The sequence below is a fragment of the Gopherus evgoodei genome, chromosome 5 (assembly GCF_007399415.2).
Source record: "Gopherus evgoodei ecotype Sinaloan lineage chromosome 5, rGopEvg1_v1.p, whole genome shotgun sequence".
In the NCBI taxonomy this organism is placed as follows: Eukaryota; Metazoa; Chordata; order Testudines; family Testudinidae; genus Gopherus; species Gopherus evgoodei.
In genome coordinates, this window is record NC_044326.1 from 52827007 (window position 1) to 52846459 (window position 19453).

General features: G+C 43.5%; 1 protein-coding gene across 2 annotated transcripts in view; it reads right to left on the bottom strand.

The window, feature by feature from the left end:
- Positions 1-5401, bottom strand: part of CHIC2 (cysteine rich hydrophobic domain 2) — a 48737-nt gene extending 43336 nt beyond the window's left edge. The window contains exon 1 of one of the 2 annotated variants that reach the window (XM_030564014.1): positions 5114-5392. In XM_030564014.1, coding sequence (XP_030419874.1) covers positions 5114-5232 — 119 coding nt within the window. In that variant the 5' untranslated portion in view covers positions 5233-5392. Of the gene's footprint in view, positions 1-5113 lie in introns of both variants that reach the window. The other variant, XM_030564015.1, reaches the window with a different exon arrangement.
- Between the last annotated feature and the right edge of the window lie 14052 nt (positions 5402-19453).

The window sequence follows — 19453 nt, forward strand, 5'->3', positions numbered from 1 at the left end:
ACATTTCCAGAGGGAAAAATAAACATACTTTAAAACTGAGATGAAGTGGAGCATATGTATCAGTAACTTAAGGTTAAATGCAACAAGGATATTGTATTTATCTACAAAACAAGCATTAAATACCCAGAAAATTCAGAATTAAAGTTAAACTTAAAAGAAACCCAAACATATTAGGGTATGGACATATGAAAATAAGGAACTTAAGTAGTCTTACAGTGCCCTGTAGTGATATGGTGAGGGAAAATATGAACCCCCAATTCTGCAACAACCTTAAGGTGTCTTTTTAAATAAATTCCAGTTAATCTGGGACCACAACATTAAACTGCATTAATTATTGCCGAATGGTTATTGCCTGGTATCACAGGACAGGTTAAGGTTGTTTGGGTGTATTCCCAAATATGTTATGGGATGGAAATATGCAATAGTTTGATGAATAAGTTACACCCAAGAAAATGAGAAATATATAATTCCCCAATGTTTACTAACAGCCTCTGAAGAAATATAATTTATTTATTGAAACAAGACACTGCTTGCACAAGGCACGTATGCATTATCAGACAAACTCTCACCTTTTAGGTCCCAGTCTTGCCAAAAGAAGCATGCAGGTGACCTTTGAGACCAATGCAGAGACCCACAGAAAATAAATTAGGTTCTGCAATTCTCTTGGCAGGACTGGGGCCTTGCGGGGAATAAGCCCACACTTCCAATACATCTTCAAATCACCAGGGCCTGATGAAATGCATCCTAGAATACTCAAGGAGCTGACTGAGGAGATATCTGAGCCATTAGCAATTATCTTTGAAAAGTCATGGAAGATGTGAGACATTCCAGAAGACTGGAAAAGGGCAAATATAGTGCCCATCTATAAAAAGGGAAATACGGGCAACCTGGGGAATTACAGACCAGTCATCTTAACTTCTGTGCCCAAAAAGACAATGGAGCAAATAATTAAGCAATTTGCAAACACCTAGAAGATAATAAGGTGATAAATAACAGTCAACATGGATTGGTCAAGAACAAATCATGTCCAATCAATCTGAGAGCTCTCTTTGACAGGGTAACAAGCCTAGTAGATAGGGGGGAAGCAGTAGATGTGGTATATCTTGACTTTAGTAAGGCTTTTTATACCGTCTCCCATGACCATCTCATAAACAAAATAGGGAAATACAACCTAGATGGACCTACTATAAGGTGGGTGCATAACTGGTTGGGAAATCATTCCCAGAGAGTAATCATCCGTGGTTCACAGTCATGCTGGAAGGGTATAATGACTGGGGTCCCACAGGGATCGGTTCTGGGTCCCGTTCTGTTCAATATCTTCATCAACGAGTTAGATAATGGCATAGAGAGTACACTTATAAAGTTTATGGACGATATCACACTGGGAGAGGTGGCAAGTGCTTTGGAGGATAGGAATAAAATTCAAAATGATCTGGACAAACTGGAGAAATGGTCTGACGTAATCAGGATGAAATTCAATAAGGACAAATGCAAAGTACTTCACTTAGGTCAGAACAATCAGTTGCATACATACAAAATGGGAAATGACTGCCAGGGAGGAGTACTGCGGAAAGGGATCTGGGGGAAGGGATCATAGTGGATCACAAGCTAAATATGAGTTAATAGTGTAACACTGTTGCAAAAAAAGCAAACATCATTCTGGGACATATTAGCAGGAGTATTATAAGCAAGACACAAGAAGTAATTATTTGGCTCTACTCCATGTTGATTAGGCCTGAGCTGGAGTATTGTGTCCAGTTCTGGGTGTCACATTTCAGGAAAGATGTGGACAAACTGGAGAAACTCCAGAGAAGAAGAACAAAAATGACTAAAGGTCTAGAAAACATGACCTACACGGGAAGATTGAAAACATTGGGTTTGTTTAGTCTGGAGAAGCGAAGACTGAAGGGGGACATGATAACAGTTTTAAAGTACATAAAAGTTTGTTATAAGGAGGAGGGAGAAAAATTGTTCTTCTAATCTCTGAGAATAGGCCAAGCAATAGGCTTAAATTGAAGCAAGGGAGGTTTAGGTTGGACATCAGGAAAAATTTCCTGTCAGAGTGGTTAAGCACTGGAATAAATTGCCTAGGGAGGTTGTGAACCTCCATCACTGGAGATTTTTAAGAGCAGGTTGGACAAATATCTGTCAGGAATGGTCTAGATAATACTTAGTCCTGCCTAGAGTGCAGGAGACTGAACTAGATGAGGTCCCTTCCAGTTCTATGATTCTATGAAATAGATAATGAAAATGTTTTGACACTTGTCAACAGATGAAAACCAACCTCTCTTTTGGAAACACAAAAGTAAGTTTAAAATCAAGCTTTTTCACTGATTTAAATCACATTTTTAATTAATACACCTGACCTTCTATACTTTGTTACTGATATATACATCAATTTCAAATACAACATACAATAGGCAAATAACCTGAAATCCATTAATTGAAAGACAACCTGAAAACACATATTTTACAAAAAGTCAAACAATTTTATAACATATAAGCTTTGAGCTTTATAAATGCCTCAAATAATCAAAGAATAGGAACACTGAGCAAATTTGTCAATGAAAACATAACTTTTTCTCCTCTTTTTTCCAGGTACATAATTTTCATACCCAACAGAGAACACCAGCTGCTAACTGGTAAGACATTCTAGCATGCATATTTTGCTAGCAACATCATCCCTATCACCCACCCCCCACTAAAAACTGGAGCTCACCTACAGATATAAAAGTAAGTACTTTAATGGTTGACTCTCTGATTTAAATCACTTTTTATGGGTTGCCAAGTTTAAAGATATTAGAACTTTAGAGAAACAGGTCATATTTAAAAATGAGGGATGCTCAGTAGTAGGATGAAATAGTAGGAGTGTCACCAGCAGTGCACAACACTACGGTACCACCCAAATAGAATCTGGTGGTCTGAAAGTTGCAGAACTGAAATAAATGCGAAGGGAAAGGTTTTTAAATGACAACAGACTTTAACCTCTTACTCTATTTGGGCCATTCTGCATATAGTTCTAGCTTGTTTTAAAGGAGAACTCTGTTTAGAAAGCAAACTTGGAAAATGGTCTTTAGATATTAAACCAGGGATAGTCAATAGGTGGACCACGGGCCAAATCTGGACCACCAGACACTTCTGAATTGATGACATAATCTTTTTATTGATTTAATACAAAAACAACAACAACATTTTCTCGGGAGTCTGGACCTTGACAAAAACTAATTGATTACGCCTACATTAAATTTTATTTGCACAGTGTTCACCTGCATTTCCTTTATTTTTTAAAATAGTTTTAACTAAGGACTCTCTCGCACATAACCCATTTTCTCCTTCTCGTGGATGATGTTCAAGTAATAATTCTGTCTTTGTGACATTTATCTGTAGTCATGAAAATGACTGATAATACAAATTCAACATTATGATTCCAATGCATGATCAGAAAGGATAAGACAATAGACGATGAAGGAGGAAGCCTTTACTTAAAAACAAACACAGTCAGCAACTGTTTTAAACTGCAGAATCAGTGAGAGGACCTTTTGCTTGCTAGATCTGTGATAAAATTTTCCAGACCTCTAAAATGCACGTTTCTGTAAATCAAGGAAGAAGAATGCTTTGCATACAAGTTCTATAACAAAAATCTAAATGAAAAATAGCTTTTATATCTTATCCCAAATATGTCTGAAATTTTTCTCTAGTGTCAAAGTCCTCATTTAAGGAAACACAATGATACAGAAGTAGGAATTACAAATGGTTTGCAATTTGATTAGAAGGAAAGAGGTGAAAGACTCCAATAGGTATTTTCAGTCTTCTCTGATGTCACGGAATTACATTCAATTGATGTAGTTTAGGGGAAGAGAGGGAAAATGAGCAGCTGAGGACATTCAGAGCATATTGAATACTGGATGGGATATACAAACCAGATGAAGCCCATTCAAAATAGGCACTCCTTTGGCCACCCAAAAGATCAAGTACTAGAGATTAGGAGATTTTTAAATTATTATTATTAAAACAATTCACATGACTAGTTGGCAGGACTGACAGCCCAGAGCCAAATTCCTTCTATGAGCCACAAGTGTGAAGGCTTTTCCAGGCTTCTGTGCTGCTGCCTCAAATCCAGCCCTGTTCAGTAGTGAATACAACATGAAGAAGCTTGTGCTTCCCCTATTCTATCTTTTGCAGATTTTTTTTTTTAGTTTCCAAGAATATGCAGTACCATTCATAAGCACTAAGTGATTTGTTTTAAATAGAGCTCCTAATAGATCACAGAAAACAACCTAGCCTGTGAAATTATTGAAAACTTAAATACACTGTTATTTTAGTCACCACCAGATCCTCATTGATACCTGGCCCAAAAAAAGAGGAACCCACAGCAACAGTGGGTCACCCTCATCACATGCCAAAAAGGTAATGACATTGTTTTGGTTGTGCTTGTCAGACTGGTTAGCTGCTCTTACTGTATTTCCTAAGACTTTTCAGACCACATCAGAACGTTGACGCTTGATAAAGGAGGAGGCTGACTAACAGCAGCATAAACAACTACAGGACTACAGGTCATGTACTTGTAAAAAAAAATTGTAACCAAATGTCCCACTTCCTGACAGCTCATCATTGGATTTCATACTTTACATACCTCTGTTAATCACAACCCAGGTCAGCTTTGTTTCCTTAATGTCTCAATAAGCGATCTGCCTGTGAAGGTTTCTAGCCAACAGCACTGAGGGCTCTACAACGTGACCAAATGCAAGATGCGGCGCAGGGGAAACGCCACAGGTGCCCCCACGGCTGGCTGCGAAGAGGGGGCAGGGAGGGAGAAGCCACACTCCCCCCGACTTGGGCTGGAAGTTCAAAGCCAGACTCGCAGGCTGGCTCCTTGCAGCAGCGGAGCTTCCCGCCAGGCCCTTTCCAAACAGCTGGCACACAGCAGGCACCACCAATCGCATCACACCCCCTGGGGCACCGGCAGGGCCGATCCAGCCAGAGCAGCGGCTGGACGGGTCACAACTCTGTCCCTTCCCCCGCGGAGCCCAGGCTCGCCACATTCCCCCCGCGCCCCGGCCCCATCGCGTGCCCGCGGCCTACCCCCGTCCCTTCCCCCCGGCGCAGCCCTTACACGGTGACATGGCCAGAGCCGCGCACCACCACCGGGTCGGGCGAGTATTTCAGCAGCTGCTCCTCCAGCGCCCGCTCCTCGTCCTCCTCCTCCTCGTAGATCTCGTCGAAATCCGCCATAGCCGAGCCGATGTCCGGACAAGGAGCGGGCAGGCGCCCGGGGTCCCCCGGCGAGGCTGAGCCGGCGTCGTTGTGGCTCAGGGGCAGGAAGCGCCAGTCATTATCCGGGGAGGGGAAGAAACAACAACATCCGGGCCGAGCCGCGGCGCCAAGGCTAGCGCCGCCCCAGCCGAGGGAACCACAGCAACGGCGCCTCCGCGGCCTCGCGAGAGCTTGCGGGTGCGGGCTGCTGCGCGCGGCCTCGGGTCTCTCGAGGGTTGCGAGCGCGCAAGTGGGGGCGGCGGTTAGGAGCGAGGCGGGAGGGCGGAGGCAGAGGGGGCAGCGGCTGAGTGGAGAGAGGGAAGAGCCGCGCGGGCGTGACTCCAGGCTGGGCTAGTTCGGCAGGGTCGGGGGTCAAAGGTCTCTGGAGGGGTGATTAGGGGAGATGGGCAAATGTTGCCTTTACCCAGTGGTGGGTTAACGCCCAGGCCCAGGCCCAGGCCCGGCCAATTTGGGGACCCCTCAGGAGCGTTGTCACTCTGCCCACGACCCCTGCTGCCCCGCCCCCAGCCAGGTTGGAAGGTGATGGAGCCTGTGGTACTGTGGGTAGGTTTGCGTCCTCCCGGTAAGGAGCTGGAAATACGGCCCCTCGCCCTTTCCCTGCCACCCCCTGCAGCTGGCCTGAGCCACTCGCCCAAGCCCCCTGGTCCCCCACACAGGGCTGGACTGAGGCCCGCCTCTCACCCCTCCCCAACCCCTTTTGGGTAAAACTGGGCATTTGGATCATTTGCCCTTGCAAACTGGTGATCAGTTGGCAAGAGCAAATGAGACAAGTGCCCAGTTTTGCCAAAAAGTTGGGACATGTAGAGCCAAAATGTAAGGTATGATTACCCTCAGCCAGGGATCCCCAAACTTTTTTGGTTGTGTGCCCCCCTTACCTGGTCTGTGTTCATTCCCCACCCCCGAAGCCAAGGGCTGCAGTGGAGCTGGGAGTGGAGTTGTAGCTAGGAGCAGGGCTAGAGGTGCGGCTGGAGTGTGGCCAGGAGCAAAACCATGGCTGAGGGCAGAGCAGGGCTGGCTAGTGCTCCCTCTCCACCCTCATTGTGAGGGCTGACTCCGGCCCTGCCATACATCCCCAAACATTCCGCTTTGCCCCCCAGGAGGCACACCCCACACTTTGGGGACCACTGCCCTTGGCTGTGGTAATAGCCACCCAGGGAGTCAGCGCAACTGGGGAGCTCAGGCCCTCCACCTGCCCTGGGTGAGGGATTGGGGAGCCCAAGAGCAACCTGGTTCTCTGCCCCAGGGCAGGTGGAAGGTCCAGGGCCCCCTCTTAACCCACCTCTGGAGGTGGGTAACAGTGCCAAGGGAAGGTGGGGGGGAATCCTGTCCACCCTGTTTTCCCATCCGAAGCCCCTTGCTCCACAGACTGCTGCCCTGCTGTGCCCTGATTTGAGGAAGGTGCAGTTATGGGGTTCCCAAGTGGGAGCAACAGTTGGAGGTTGACTCGTGTCCTAAACCAGGAAGGTTAATAGCCTTTTAGATATTCCCTCCACCAGGCTCTCAGAAACCTACAGATTCTTGGCACTGCACCAAGATGAATAGGGTAAAATTGTCGCTTATCTCCAACTTGGCCAGGTCTGCACATGATGCAAGAGAGTCTGGAGCACGCTTTGAAGATGCAACTGAGGATGTCATTACATCAATAAACCTAATAAAAAATCCAAGAAACCCCCCCACCATCCCTTTCTTTCACTAATTACATCAGAATTACTAATTTAACAGAAATGTCTTTTTAAACGATGAGTTCTATGGGCCCGTGGTGCCTGGGAGCCAGGAATATTCCTGGCCTGGGGCCTGGCTCCAGCAATGTTTGAGGCTGGGTCTCTCCCTCGGTCCCACCTTCCGCCCCCAGGCATGCTCACACACCCCATGCATACCCCGGGAAACTTAAAACAGCCCTGGGCCCTCACCCATCACTGGCAGCGCAGCTGAACAGCTTCCTGCCTGCTCATTCCACAGGCTGCTGGCCCCTCCCAGCAGCCCCTTGGCAGATTAGGTCTGTGTCTACGTGCGCTTCTCTCGCCCCAAGCGCCCCTGTGGCCAATAGGAAGCTGCAGGGACAGTGCCTGGGGGTAGCAGTGCACGGAGACCCCCCGGCCTGCCGTGCCTAGGAGCCCCAGGTAAGCACTGCACCCCCTCTCATCCCCAAACTCCCTCCCAGAGCCTGCACCGCCACCCCTTTCCACATCCCCTCCTGCCCTCAAATTCCTTCCCAGATCCTGCACTCCCTCCCTTTGCAATGCCTCCCATCCCAAACTCCCTCCCAGAGCCTGTACCCCTCCTACACCCCCACCTTCTGCCCCAGTCCGGAGCATGCACCCAGCACCCAAATTCCTTCCCAGAGCCTGCACTCCCACTCCCTTCCCACACACCCCCTTCTGTCCCCCGGCTGCCCTCCCTCCCTCCCTCACCCTCTGCTGCACCCTCTGCCCCAGCCTGGAGCCTGCATCCCAGACATCGCCCCCCACCCAGACTCCCTCCCAGAGCTCAACCTCTCACCCCTGTTTTATCCAAACTCCCTCCCAGAGTCTGCACCCCAATCCCCTGCCCCAGACCTCCTCCCCCCACCCAAACTCCCTCCCAGAGCCTTAGGCTGTGTTAGGTTCACCACATAATGGTAATTATTTGGGGATTTTGGTGCTAGTTGCTCAATTTGATCCATTTTTGGATCAAATTGGATCATTAAATTGGAACAGAAGGGTAAAGGCAGTATCTCTTATCTGTCATTGACTACTTGTTAAGAATTAATTGATTTGGTGGGCCAGAAAGTTAAAATAGTTGCAGAACTTCAACAAGTCCAATATTTTTCCGTTATTGTGGATTTAACACAGTTGATGTTGCATGTTGATCAGTTCACTTTTGTATGCAGATTTGTCATGTCAGAGGGACAAATTGTAGAACGATTCATTGGGTTTGAGCTGCTAGAGACAGGTACAAGCCTTGCTGATTATGTACTTGTGATGACAAACAGCTTGAGTTTGGACATATCTAATTGCCATGGACAAACATGGCAATGTCAGCAATATGTTGGGATGATAGAACGATCTGCAGGCACATCTAAATTGACTAATCCCTCTTATTGTCTACGTTCCTTGTGCTGCTCATTCTTTAAATTTAGTGGGAGTCAATAGTATTAACAACTGTTGTTCAAATGCAGTTAATTTTTTCTGGTTTCTGCAGTCACTTTGTTTTCTGTTCAGCCTCTACATATCAATGGAAACAGGTTTTCTGTGATGATAGGAGCCACTCATTCTTGACAGTCAAAAGTCTGTCTGACTCATGATGGAGCAGTTGAGCAGATTCTACAAGGGCCCTGTGTCCGAACTATAATACAATTCAGCATGCCCTAGAAAGCAATGTCAAAAGATATGAACCAGTAACTTGACACCCAACTGGAAGCGGCTTCCCTTCAGAGAAAAATGGAACATTTGGAAACAGCCTTTATGGCGCAATTTTGGGACATCATTCTTCAACGTTTTAAAATGACCAGCTTGCCGTTACAGAAAAGTGACATCAACCTGAATACAGCAGTTCACTTACTGCAATCACTACAATTACTTGTTGCTTCTCTATGAGATTAATTCAAGATTTTTGAAAATGCTGCTATAAACCCATGCAAGGCTCTTTCACAGAATTGTCAAACTGATCTGAATTGTTACTGAAAACAGAAACAGTTACCAGATGAATTAGGAGGACCTAATGTTTTACTTGAGGAAAGTCAAAAGTTTCGCACTGAGACTTTTTATGTAACTTATCTTCATCACTGACAGGATGCCTGTAAGTTGTTGAATGACCACTTTGGAGTACTATTTGAAAACAACTTGCTGGACATTTCTGACATTCACAAGCATGCTGCTGAACTTGGAACAACATTTTCCTGATGGACTCATACGATGCTTTGTACAGGATGAGCCTGACAAATCTCCAGCCCATTTGCTGCAAGTTTTAAAGCAAAGTGGCCTTCAGTCAACATTCCCTAATATGTGCATTGCTCACAGAATTTTCATGACCCTACCAGTTACAAATTGTGAAGGAGAACGTACAGTTTCCAAGATGACAAGGATTAAAAAATGAACTGAGATCAACAGTGCATCAAAGGCATCTGAATGCCTTGTCTCTAATGGAAGTTGAGTCAGAACTGGCTCGACAAATGGACTTTGATGCTATTATACATGATTTTTTCCTCCCTTAAAATTCAGAAACAAACAATCATTTAAAAGGAAAGACGTACATTTTTATGATATGTTTTGTATGTTTATTTTTGGGTACACAATGTGATAGATAATATTATTAAAATATAAGTGTAATGAGTACATTAAGGAGAGACATTTTTAGTATATTACTTGTAGCACATTTTTTCCATTGCTATGTACTGATGTTACTGGGAATGATACGCAAAGTCTGGCTGTAATTAGTTTCCTAAATTACTCTCAATTCAGTAGATGGGTTACAAGTCACAGAATCAAAATGACACCAACATGTAATCTCTTTAAAAGAAATGTGAAATTTAAAGGGCATGCATGGAGTCTTTGTATTAATGCATTTTGATACATTTGTGTTTTTAATGGGGTGGAGAGGTCCCAGGTGTTTTGTGCCCAGGGCCCCAATAAATCTTAATCTGCCTCTGCCCGTGCCCTTTAGCTATCTATAGCAACCTTGGGACCTTTTCATCACCCACATGGCAACATTGATGAGAGGGCTTTTTTTAAGCACCATTTTTTCTTTTAAAGGTGAATGCCCGAATTTGCACCCTTCTTTTTCTTCTTTATGAAGTATGAATCAGGGCAGGGGTTTTCCTGTTTGTTTTTTACCTTAAAATATCAAGTTTTTTGCCTTCGCTGGTTTTGCTGGATTTCTTGTTGGAGGAGCAGAGAAATGGAACTGGAGCTTTGTTAGCCCTCGTTCAGCACCCTTCTGCTTCAACTCTAAACAATGAGAACTTTTCTCCCAACTTTTTAATCAGGTTTTGGATTAAATAGTTGCCTTAAAAAAAGCAAATGAAATACAATTTGACAAAAATCTCATCCACGCTCAGTTATTTAGATTTCACTTTCTTGGTACTGGTGATGTCATAAACTTACTAGTTCTTCAATAATACATAGTGTCTTCCAGGAAGAACACTAGTGACAAGACTTTCATTTATAATGTGCTTAAAAAAGCCCCAAAACAATTAGAAGACCTTCCCCACTCCCCACTATATTTAGGACTCTATACATTTTGGGGAGGGGGTTGTTTGTAAAAAAAAAAACTTTTGGTTTTTCCTTTGCACCATTAACACTTGTCAAAACTGGAAGTTAATATAAAGGGTGCAAAATTCTAGCAATATAATAGGCTTTTAGTAACAATGTTGGCTGTTGTGCTGGTGTGGTATTTAGCGGGAACAGAATGGCATTTTAGAAGGGGAGAATTATCTTTGGTTTGGACAGAGTAAACTAATAGACTATGAAGTGTGCAGAAACGTTTAGATCCTGTGCTTAGGTGATGGGTCTATAGCCTTTGTGTAATAGGCTGCCATGAAAGAGTGAATTGATCAAGAATATTGATTGCCAATTTGCTGCCTGAATCGCACAAAAATGAATTTCACCTAGTATTTTCAACAGGCATTTATGATAGTCATTGATTGAAATGTTCTTTATGTGTTAACTGCTGTCCAAATGCTACACTGGGGGTGACGTAAGTTCCATTGTAAAACTTGATCATGTTATTCTAGGGGGTGCATGAAACATTGGTAAAGTGGTAGGTGTAACACACCTGCCTTTCATTCAGGATAAATATAAAAAGTGATTAAGCTTTTTTACAGAATAGATAGCTTTGATAATAAGATGTACTGCTCAAAACACAGGCCACATGCAAGACCAGCTAGGAATCTAAGGCTTGGTCTACACTTATAAATTAGGTTGACATACGTATGTTGGTCAGGGGTATGAAAAAACCCACCCCGACTGACAGTTATGCTGACCTAGCCCAGAGTATAGATGCAGCTGTGTCAGTGAAGAATGTTTGTCTATGTAGCTAACTTAATTTGGGGCGATGGTGGTTTTCCACTGACAGAAAAAATGCTTTTCTTGCCGTAGGCTGCATCTGCACTAGTGGGTTATGGAGGCACCTTCCAACTTCTGAAGCAAATGAGGCAGGCAACCTCATTTCTGGCATTTCCTAACTTTTGAGTGCTTGACTTTACAAACTTAACGTTCTTTTAACATAGTTTTTTTCAGTTTATTAAAAAAAAAAACCCTGAAAAAACAGAACTTCAGTCCTGTGGCATCATGTTGACACTAGTATGGTTCATCAGCTGATTTGGAACCTTTAGATCCACTGCACAGACCTCTGCCACTTGAACTAACAGAGCAAATCATAACTGTAGTAAGTTGACATTCTCTGTGTGGACTAGTCCTAAAAGGGGTTATGACATGCACTTTGCCAGTGGGTTTCACAGATATTTGATAGCAGAGGAATTTCAAGACTCTGGATTCTTGCTTTCCATTTCAGGCTCTGGAGGGCAATGTGTCCTAATAGGCAATGGTTCTTCTGCCCATTCCCCCCAAGCTTGTCCCCTTATGTCTTGTCCTCTCCATCCTGTCCCTTTCTTGTCTCTTTCCCCACCCCTGACTCCTTATCACAGTCTCACTCTTCTTGCCTACACAGTCCTAGTCTCCACTTCTCATTCCAGTCTCCTTTCCCAAAAAATCCTAGTATCCATTTCTGAATCATGCTCAGTGAGAACAGAATCTTTGGAGATTTTCTCTGCTAAACCCCAAGAATTCTCTACTGAACATGCCAACTGTGATTTTTCAAAGGCTTACAACTTGGCAAAAATTGGATGAATTTTCTCAGGGATGGCAAAAGGCATATCCCTGACACAAAGCGCCTGCCTCCCCACTATCAAATTTCAAGTCTCTGCTCCAAAGCACAGGGATCTAGCACGTCTCAAAGGAAGGGTTGCCCAAAATAATTTAAACGTCTATTTTTCCTTGCCTCATTCTTGGAAAAGTGTTAATCTTTTTGACAAACTTCAAAATAATTGTCAGTGGCAGACACTTGGCATGGAAAATTTTAGCCAAACACTTAAAATTGGGCAAAGTTTTAGACAACTGAAAACAGTCTTCTAATTGAGAGTGTCGGGCAACCTTAATATAAAGTACTTATGTGACCCCATTAACATGGTATCTGAACACCTCACATTCTTTTATGTAGTTATTCTCACAACACCCCTGTGCACAAGGAATTGCTATTATCCCTATTTTACAAATGGTAAACTGGGACACAGAGAGGCTAAGTGACTTGCCCAAGATATTTAATGGAGCAGGAAATTGAACCTGGATCTGCTGACTTCTATGCTAGCACCTTAACCACTTGACCATTTTTCCACTACCAGCCCTGTTTACAATGACTTTCAGTAGATTAAATGCAAGCAACTCAGACCTGTCACTCCCCTGGGAACACTATGAACAACTACAGTTTTGTATTAGCATCTTGTATTTATAAGGCATCTATTACACTGGTATCTGAATTACAGTAGTTGGACTGGAAATCCTGTGTAAAGGTGCAGGGCCTATGACAAAAATATACATGTGATAACTTAGGGTATTACTAGCATTTCCCTCTCCAACACCCAATGTATTTGTTTTCAACATCTATCTTTGTATGTGGGAGTGAGTTGCTGCAGTAAGCTGTGTTCCCACCTAACAAAATCTTAACTACCAATAAGTGATTACCTCCTTTCTTCTTCCCTCTTTTTTCCTCCCCCTGTTCCCTTCCCCCTGTTTTGCTTCTTTTCCTGTGCTCCTTTCCTTATGTCTATTGCCCTCTTTTTTCTTCTCTTGCTCCGTGATTTCTTTCTTTTTCTTCTGTTTCTGTGCCTTATTGCTTTCCTTTCCTCTTCCATTTTTCTCCTTGCTTCCTGGCCTTATTCCTTCCCTTCCTTCATGCTGTCCGCCATACTCATCTTTAACTTCTTACTCTTTACCTCCCCCTTGCCTCTTCTTTCTTTGGCCACGTCCAGACTAGGTATTAAAATCGATTTTAAATACGCAACTTCAGCTACGGGAATAACGTAGCTGAAGTCGAATTTCTAAAATCGAGGTACTCACCAGTCTGGACGGCGTGGCATCAATGTCCGCGGCTCTCCGTGTCGATTCCGGAACTCCGTTCGGATTGATGGAGTTCCGGAATCGATGTAAGCGCGCTCGGGGATCGATACATCGCGTCCAGACTAGACGCGATATATCGATCCCCGAGCTATCGATTTTAACCCGCCGATGCCGCGGGTTAGCCTGGACAAGGGCTTTGCCTCACTCCTTCTCCCGTACTTGTGAAGATTTTTCCCCTTTCCTTTGTTTCTCCCTATCATTTTTCTTGCTAATTAACAAGGATACGGGCTTCTAAAGAGAAATTGCTTCATTCAAGAAGGGCATGAAAGAACAAACAGCAGGTCCAGGAGTAAATCTATACTTTAAACTCCTCCTACTGCCAAGCAGCAGAGCAAAGCTATCAGCAACAACTTCTTTTTTCAGGCCTGATCATGATTAGTTATGAGAAGTGGGGAGGGGAAGTTAAAAGAAAAAGTGGGTGGTAACTGGCAAGGAGAAGGGAGAGGAAAAAGCTGGAGGCGGGGAGCAGGAGAGGGCTAAAGGGAACTTATATTCACACATATCATAGTGCAGTTCAGCTGATACAAATACAGAATTGTATAAAACCTCTCAGGCTTTCCACATCCAAGCTGTCACCAAGCGCTCCTCGTTCTTCATCTGTAACTGCTACAGAATACAGTCGAACCTCGCAATAACGCGCCCCCAGCAACGCAAATTCGGATATAATGCGATCATAAGTTGGCTCCCCTTTAAGGTGGTAATACTCTTCACATTTTGCCGAAATACTTTTTTTACAACATTTATAAATAAACCACATTCTTCCGGTCTTATAGGATTAAGTGACTCGTGGCCATTGCAGGCCCATTGCACTTAGTTCTTGGGTTGTACATGTGTATGGTGTTTGCTTATTAACTTGTTATTAATCTCCTATATTTTAAAAAATATTTTACCATTACGGATACGCCAGTTCACAAATGCAAGTCATTTTCTGCCCAAGAGAAATTGTACACCCTGGATCAACTAAAGAAGGGCAAACAACAAACTCAGCTTACTAGAGATCTAGGAATTAGCGAGTCCACTCTGTGAGGGTGGAAAAAAGAAGAAAAGCTCCGCAGCCTCCCCTGCATTCTTGAAGAGGAAACTGGTTTACAGAATAAAAAGGTCAAGTTTGCTATTGACGAAAGCCTAGATTCAGCCTTGTACCAATGGTTTGTCCAGGTTCGCTCAGAAGGAGTTCCCATTTCTGACCCTATTCTGAAAGCTCAAGCAGAGAAGTTTGATTGCTTTATCAATGGAAGTGAATCCAAATTTGAGGCGAGTAACGGCTGGCTGGACAGATTCAAGAAAAGGCACAGAATAAGACAAGTTCTTGTGTCTGGGGAAATCCGCTCAGCTGATAAAGAGGCTGCCAATTCCTACCCAATTGAGCTTAAAAAGTTGCTGGAGGAAGGTTGCTACACAGCCGATCAAGTTTACAACTGCGACGAGACTGATTTATGCTTTAAAATGTTACCCGATCGCACACTCGCAACCAGGACTGATGGTCACAAATGAGAAGGCTTTAAACAGAGGAAGGACCGAGTCACTCTCTTTTTTTGTGTCAACAAGTCTGGCAGTCACAAAGTCAGACCTCTGATCAGAAAAGTGAGGTCTCCCAGATATTTTCATCATGTTAATATGAAGGCCCTTCCTTTTGAATACACCAACAGCAAGAATGCATGGATGAATAGGTCCATATTTAAAGACTGGTTCCATAAAACTTTTGTGCCAGCCATTCGGGCTCATTTGCAAAAACTCAAGCAGGAGAAAAAAGCTCTCCTCCTGATGAATAATTGCCCTGCCCACCCACCCCCGCAGAAAATCTTGTCAGTCATGACTGCAAGATTAAAGTCTCTTATCTCCTGAAGAAGACTACGTCAGAAATCCAGCCACTGGACCAAGGCATCATATCTGTATTTAAGCAAATCTATTGTCGCGAAATGATCAAGCGGATGGTAGTGGATAACAACTCCTCCATCAACACATCATTGGCATCACTTAGCTTGAAAGAAGTCCGTCACCTCAGCGGGAAAGCCTGGGTTGCTATCTCTGTATGTTGCATTGAACAATGCTGCATAAAGGGGCTTGGTCCAGCTTTTCCATCATCTACACACGATGATGATAACAACGATAAGCCTGAATTTACAAGATTCGTTGAAGATGATGTAGGTTTAGCTGAAGAAGACTCAGAGAATATGAGCACAGTCATCATGATGTCATCTGCTGAAAACCAGTTGATGATATCTGCCTCATATATGAACACATCTCAGATGATGAAATTGTTGCAAATGTCAGCAGGAAGAATAAAACTGCACCACCAGAGCCTGAAACCAGTGGCGCTAATGACGACAATGACGATGGCACCTCAACTCCCCTATCAAGAGTGTCCGAGGCAGTAAGCACCTAGAAGCCAGTTTGAGGTGGCTGGAAACTCAAGACGTGGACAGTGTCAAAATCCTCCAACTCAGAAGCATTCTTGACTTTGCTAGAAGCCAACAGTCCACTGCAAATGAGCAGACTACACTAGATAACTTTTTTAAGAAGTGATGAAATTTAAAATTATGGAATCTTGCAACCAGATTAACTTTGCACTCTGCGCAATGATTGGTATAGTCAATTTCACATGTTTCTTTTATGTACATGTAATTAAATTACTACTTTTGTATTTAAAACACACTGGGATAACCGTTGTTGGTTTTTTTTACAAGACTTAAACTGACCAGCTTGAAATGGTAAATTTTCGTAACCTCACTATAAAGCAACCTTGCATTTATTGCAATTGAATTTTTTGGACCCCAATTATCACGTTATAACGGGGTTTCACTGTACATCCTTTCCCCTGCCATTTCTTCTGCTGAAACCCTGGCCTATGCTCTAGGCATGTCTGGCCTCCCTAATCCTTACACAGCTCTCCACAAGCCTATTCAAAGTGTCACTGATACTTATTTAAACTTCCTTGCCTTGATTACTTGCACTGGCTTTGGATAGCCTTCAACATAAAATATATGGCCCAGATCCTCAAAGATATTTTCAAGATGGAACTGAGAATCTCAAAAGGAAGAGAGAAAGAGGAATGATAGGGATAAGATGAAAGATGTGTAAAAATAAAAAATAATACCCCCCCAAAAAAACTAAAATAGCTTCTATTCAGGAGTGAGATGAGAAGTGTGGGGGATCATCATCATGTTCCTATTACGCCTCTGGCGTTTAGGGCAGTGACGAAGCTCCTCCACTCCTATCTGTTTCTGGCAAGTCTTTCAATGGTTCCCCAGCTGTTCCCCAGGTTTTTCAGCTTGGCTTCCACAGCTCTTTGCCATGTTGTTTTTGGGCTGCCTCATTTTCGCTTGCCTTCAGGTGTCCATCTTATTCTTACTCGGGTGATGAAATCAGTTTCCTTCCGAATCACATGACCAATCCATCTCCAGCACCTCCTGATAATGATGGTGCTCAGATCCTCTTGGCTGCTCTGTGTCAATAGATCTTGGTTTGAGATTGTTCTGGGCCAAAAGATAAGGATGATTTTTCTGAAGCAGGGTTGTATGGAATGAACACAGTTTGGACATGTCATACTTTCTCATTCCCCAGCATTCTGCACTATAAAGTAGTGTTGAAAGTACATAGCTCTGAACATCTTATATTTGGGTTTGGTGTTGTATTTTGATGATTTCCAGACTGTATTTAAGTTCCTGAAGGTGTTCCTGGCTTTACTGATTTTGTTCTGGATGTCCTGGCTTGTTCCACCATTCTGGCTGATGATGCTGCCCAAGTATGTGAATGTTTCTACAGTGGTGAGACCATAATCCTCTATCCGTTCTGGTGATAGTGAGGTAATATTAAAGGTCATGATATCTGTCTTATTGTGGTTGATTTTCTGTCCAATTTACTGGCTGAATGTGTTGAGTTGAGTTGTTTTTTCTTGTATATGGTGTTGGGTATGTGATAGGAAAGCTACATCATCTGCCAAGTTCAGGTCTTCAGGGGATGAGAGAAGAGTGTCCATTTAATGCCTCTTGGCTTGTCTTCTGTTGTACACTGTATTACCCTGTCAATGGCAACGTTGAAGAGGATTGCGGACATGACACACCCCGACATACTCCTGTTTTGACTTCTAAACTGAGCTCACTGTGATCAACGCTGCATGTAAACTTGAAATAGAAGCTTTTGATTACATTGATTATAGAGAAAGGAATTCCATATGCCTGCAGAATGTGCCATAGGCGGGTCCTGTGAATGCTATCAAAAGCCTTCTCAAAGTCTGTGAAATTTAAGTAGAGTTCCTGTTGCCAGTCTAAGTACTGTTCTATTATGTTTCGCAGAGTAAAGATCTGGTCTGTGCATCCACCCCCTTTCAGAAAACCAGCTTGCTCTTTTCTGAGAATGCTATCAACTGCCTCTGATATATGCTGGACTATGATCTTATATAGTACTTAGCTTGGCATGAATAAAAGTGTGATACCCCGCTAGTTATTACAGTCACTGAGAGTTCCTTTCTTTGGTATCTTCACTATAACCCCATTGGTCCACTCATCTGGCACTTTTTCCCTTTACCAGACTGCTGTAAATAGAGGAGCCAGGATAGATACTGCTAATTTAGGATTTACCTTGAACAATTCTGTATTCGAGTTATCCTTGCCAGGAGCTTTCCCATTTTTAAGGATCTGATGGCTTGAATGATCTCTTCCTAAGTTGGGGTGCCTGTGGTGATATCAAGATCTTCTTCTGCCTCCTGGTTGTTTGCTTCCTCCTTAGGTGGCTTCCTGTTTAGCAATTCTTTAAAATGCTCTGTCCAGCGCATTTCTTGTTCTTTTTTGGTTGTTAGTAGGTGTCCTTGTTTGTTCCTGATGACAGTGTTTGTTGGTGTCTGCCATTTACCACTGATAAGCCGCGTCATTTTGTAGATGGTTCCTTATTCACCACGAGCAGCAGCATCCTCTGCTTGTGTTGCCAGATTATCAATATAATGCTGTTTGTCTGCTCTCACAAGGCGTTTGACCTCCTGGTGTGCCTTGCTATACTGCTTGTGGTATTCATCCTTTAGCTTCTGGGATTTTGTGTCTAAAACTTTTTTTGTCAGGGCTCGTCTGGTTTCTATGGCGTTCCATGTGCTGGGTGTAATCCACTCCTTCCGTCTCTTCTGCCTGTAGTCTAGACAGGCTTCACTGCTCTGTTTATAAATTGCTGTTACTTTGTCCCACTTCTTGTTGATCTCCTCATCTGCATTCCCCTCCTCTTCATCAAGGTCTGCAAGTGCTTGAAACCTGTTTTTTAACTGCAGAATGAAGGCTTTCTATATTTCAAGGGACTTTAGCTTGTCAATATCATAACGCTCTATGTCCCTTGCTCGGTGGACCCACACTTCTCAGTTTTTGCTTGATGGAGGCTGTCACAAGGTGGAGTTCGCTGCCAACATCTGCACCCCTTCTCACTTTCACATCTGTCAGTGAGCATCGTCATTTGCCATTGATCATGATATGGTCAATCTGGTTCTTATCTCTGCCGTTTGGAGAACACTATGTCAGCTTGTGAATTTCATGATGTTCAAATAGGGTTCCGCAGCTGATTGGGTCATTCATATTACCGAAATCAACAAGTCTTTTTCTGTTTTCATTCATGGTGCCACACTCATATCTTCCCATTGCTCTGTCGTTGTTTTGTATTGTCCTTACCAGCCTTGGCATTCAGGCCTCCCATGAAGATAGTTAGGTCGTGGCATGGTACTCTCTCTAATGCGGCCTGTAATGTAAGGTAGAATTTGTCCTTTACTTCTTCATCACTGTCATTTGTCGGTGCATAACACTGAATCAGGTTGATATTATGTTTCTCTTTCAGTCTGGCACTCATAAGTCTACTGCTGATGGATTTCCATTCAAGCAGGGAATGCTCCACTCCCATCTTCAAAAGGATGGCAACACCCTTATGGTGTTGCCATCACGTCTAGAAAACAGAAAAGTTTCTCCTGAGGCTGTTGTTAATCTTCCTGATCCCTTCCATCTGCTCTCGCCGACACCCAGGATGTGTAAGCTGTAGCGTCTCATCTCTGCTGTGACCTG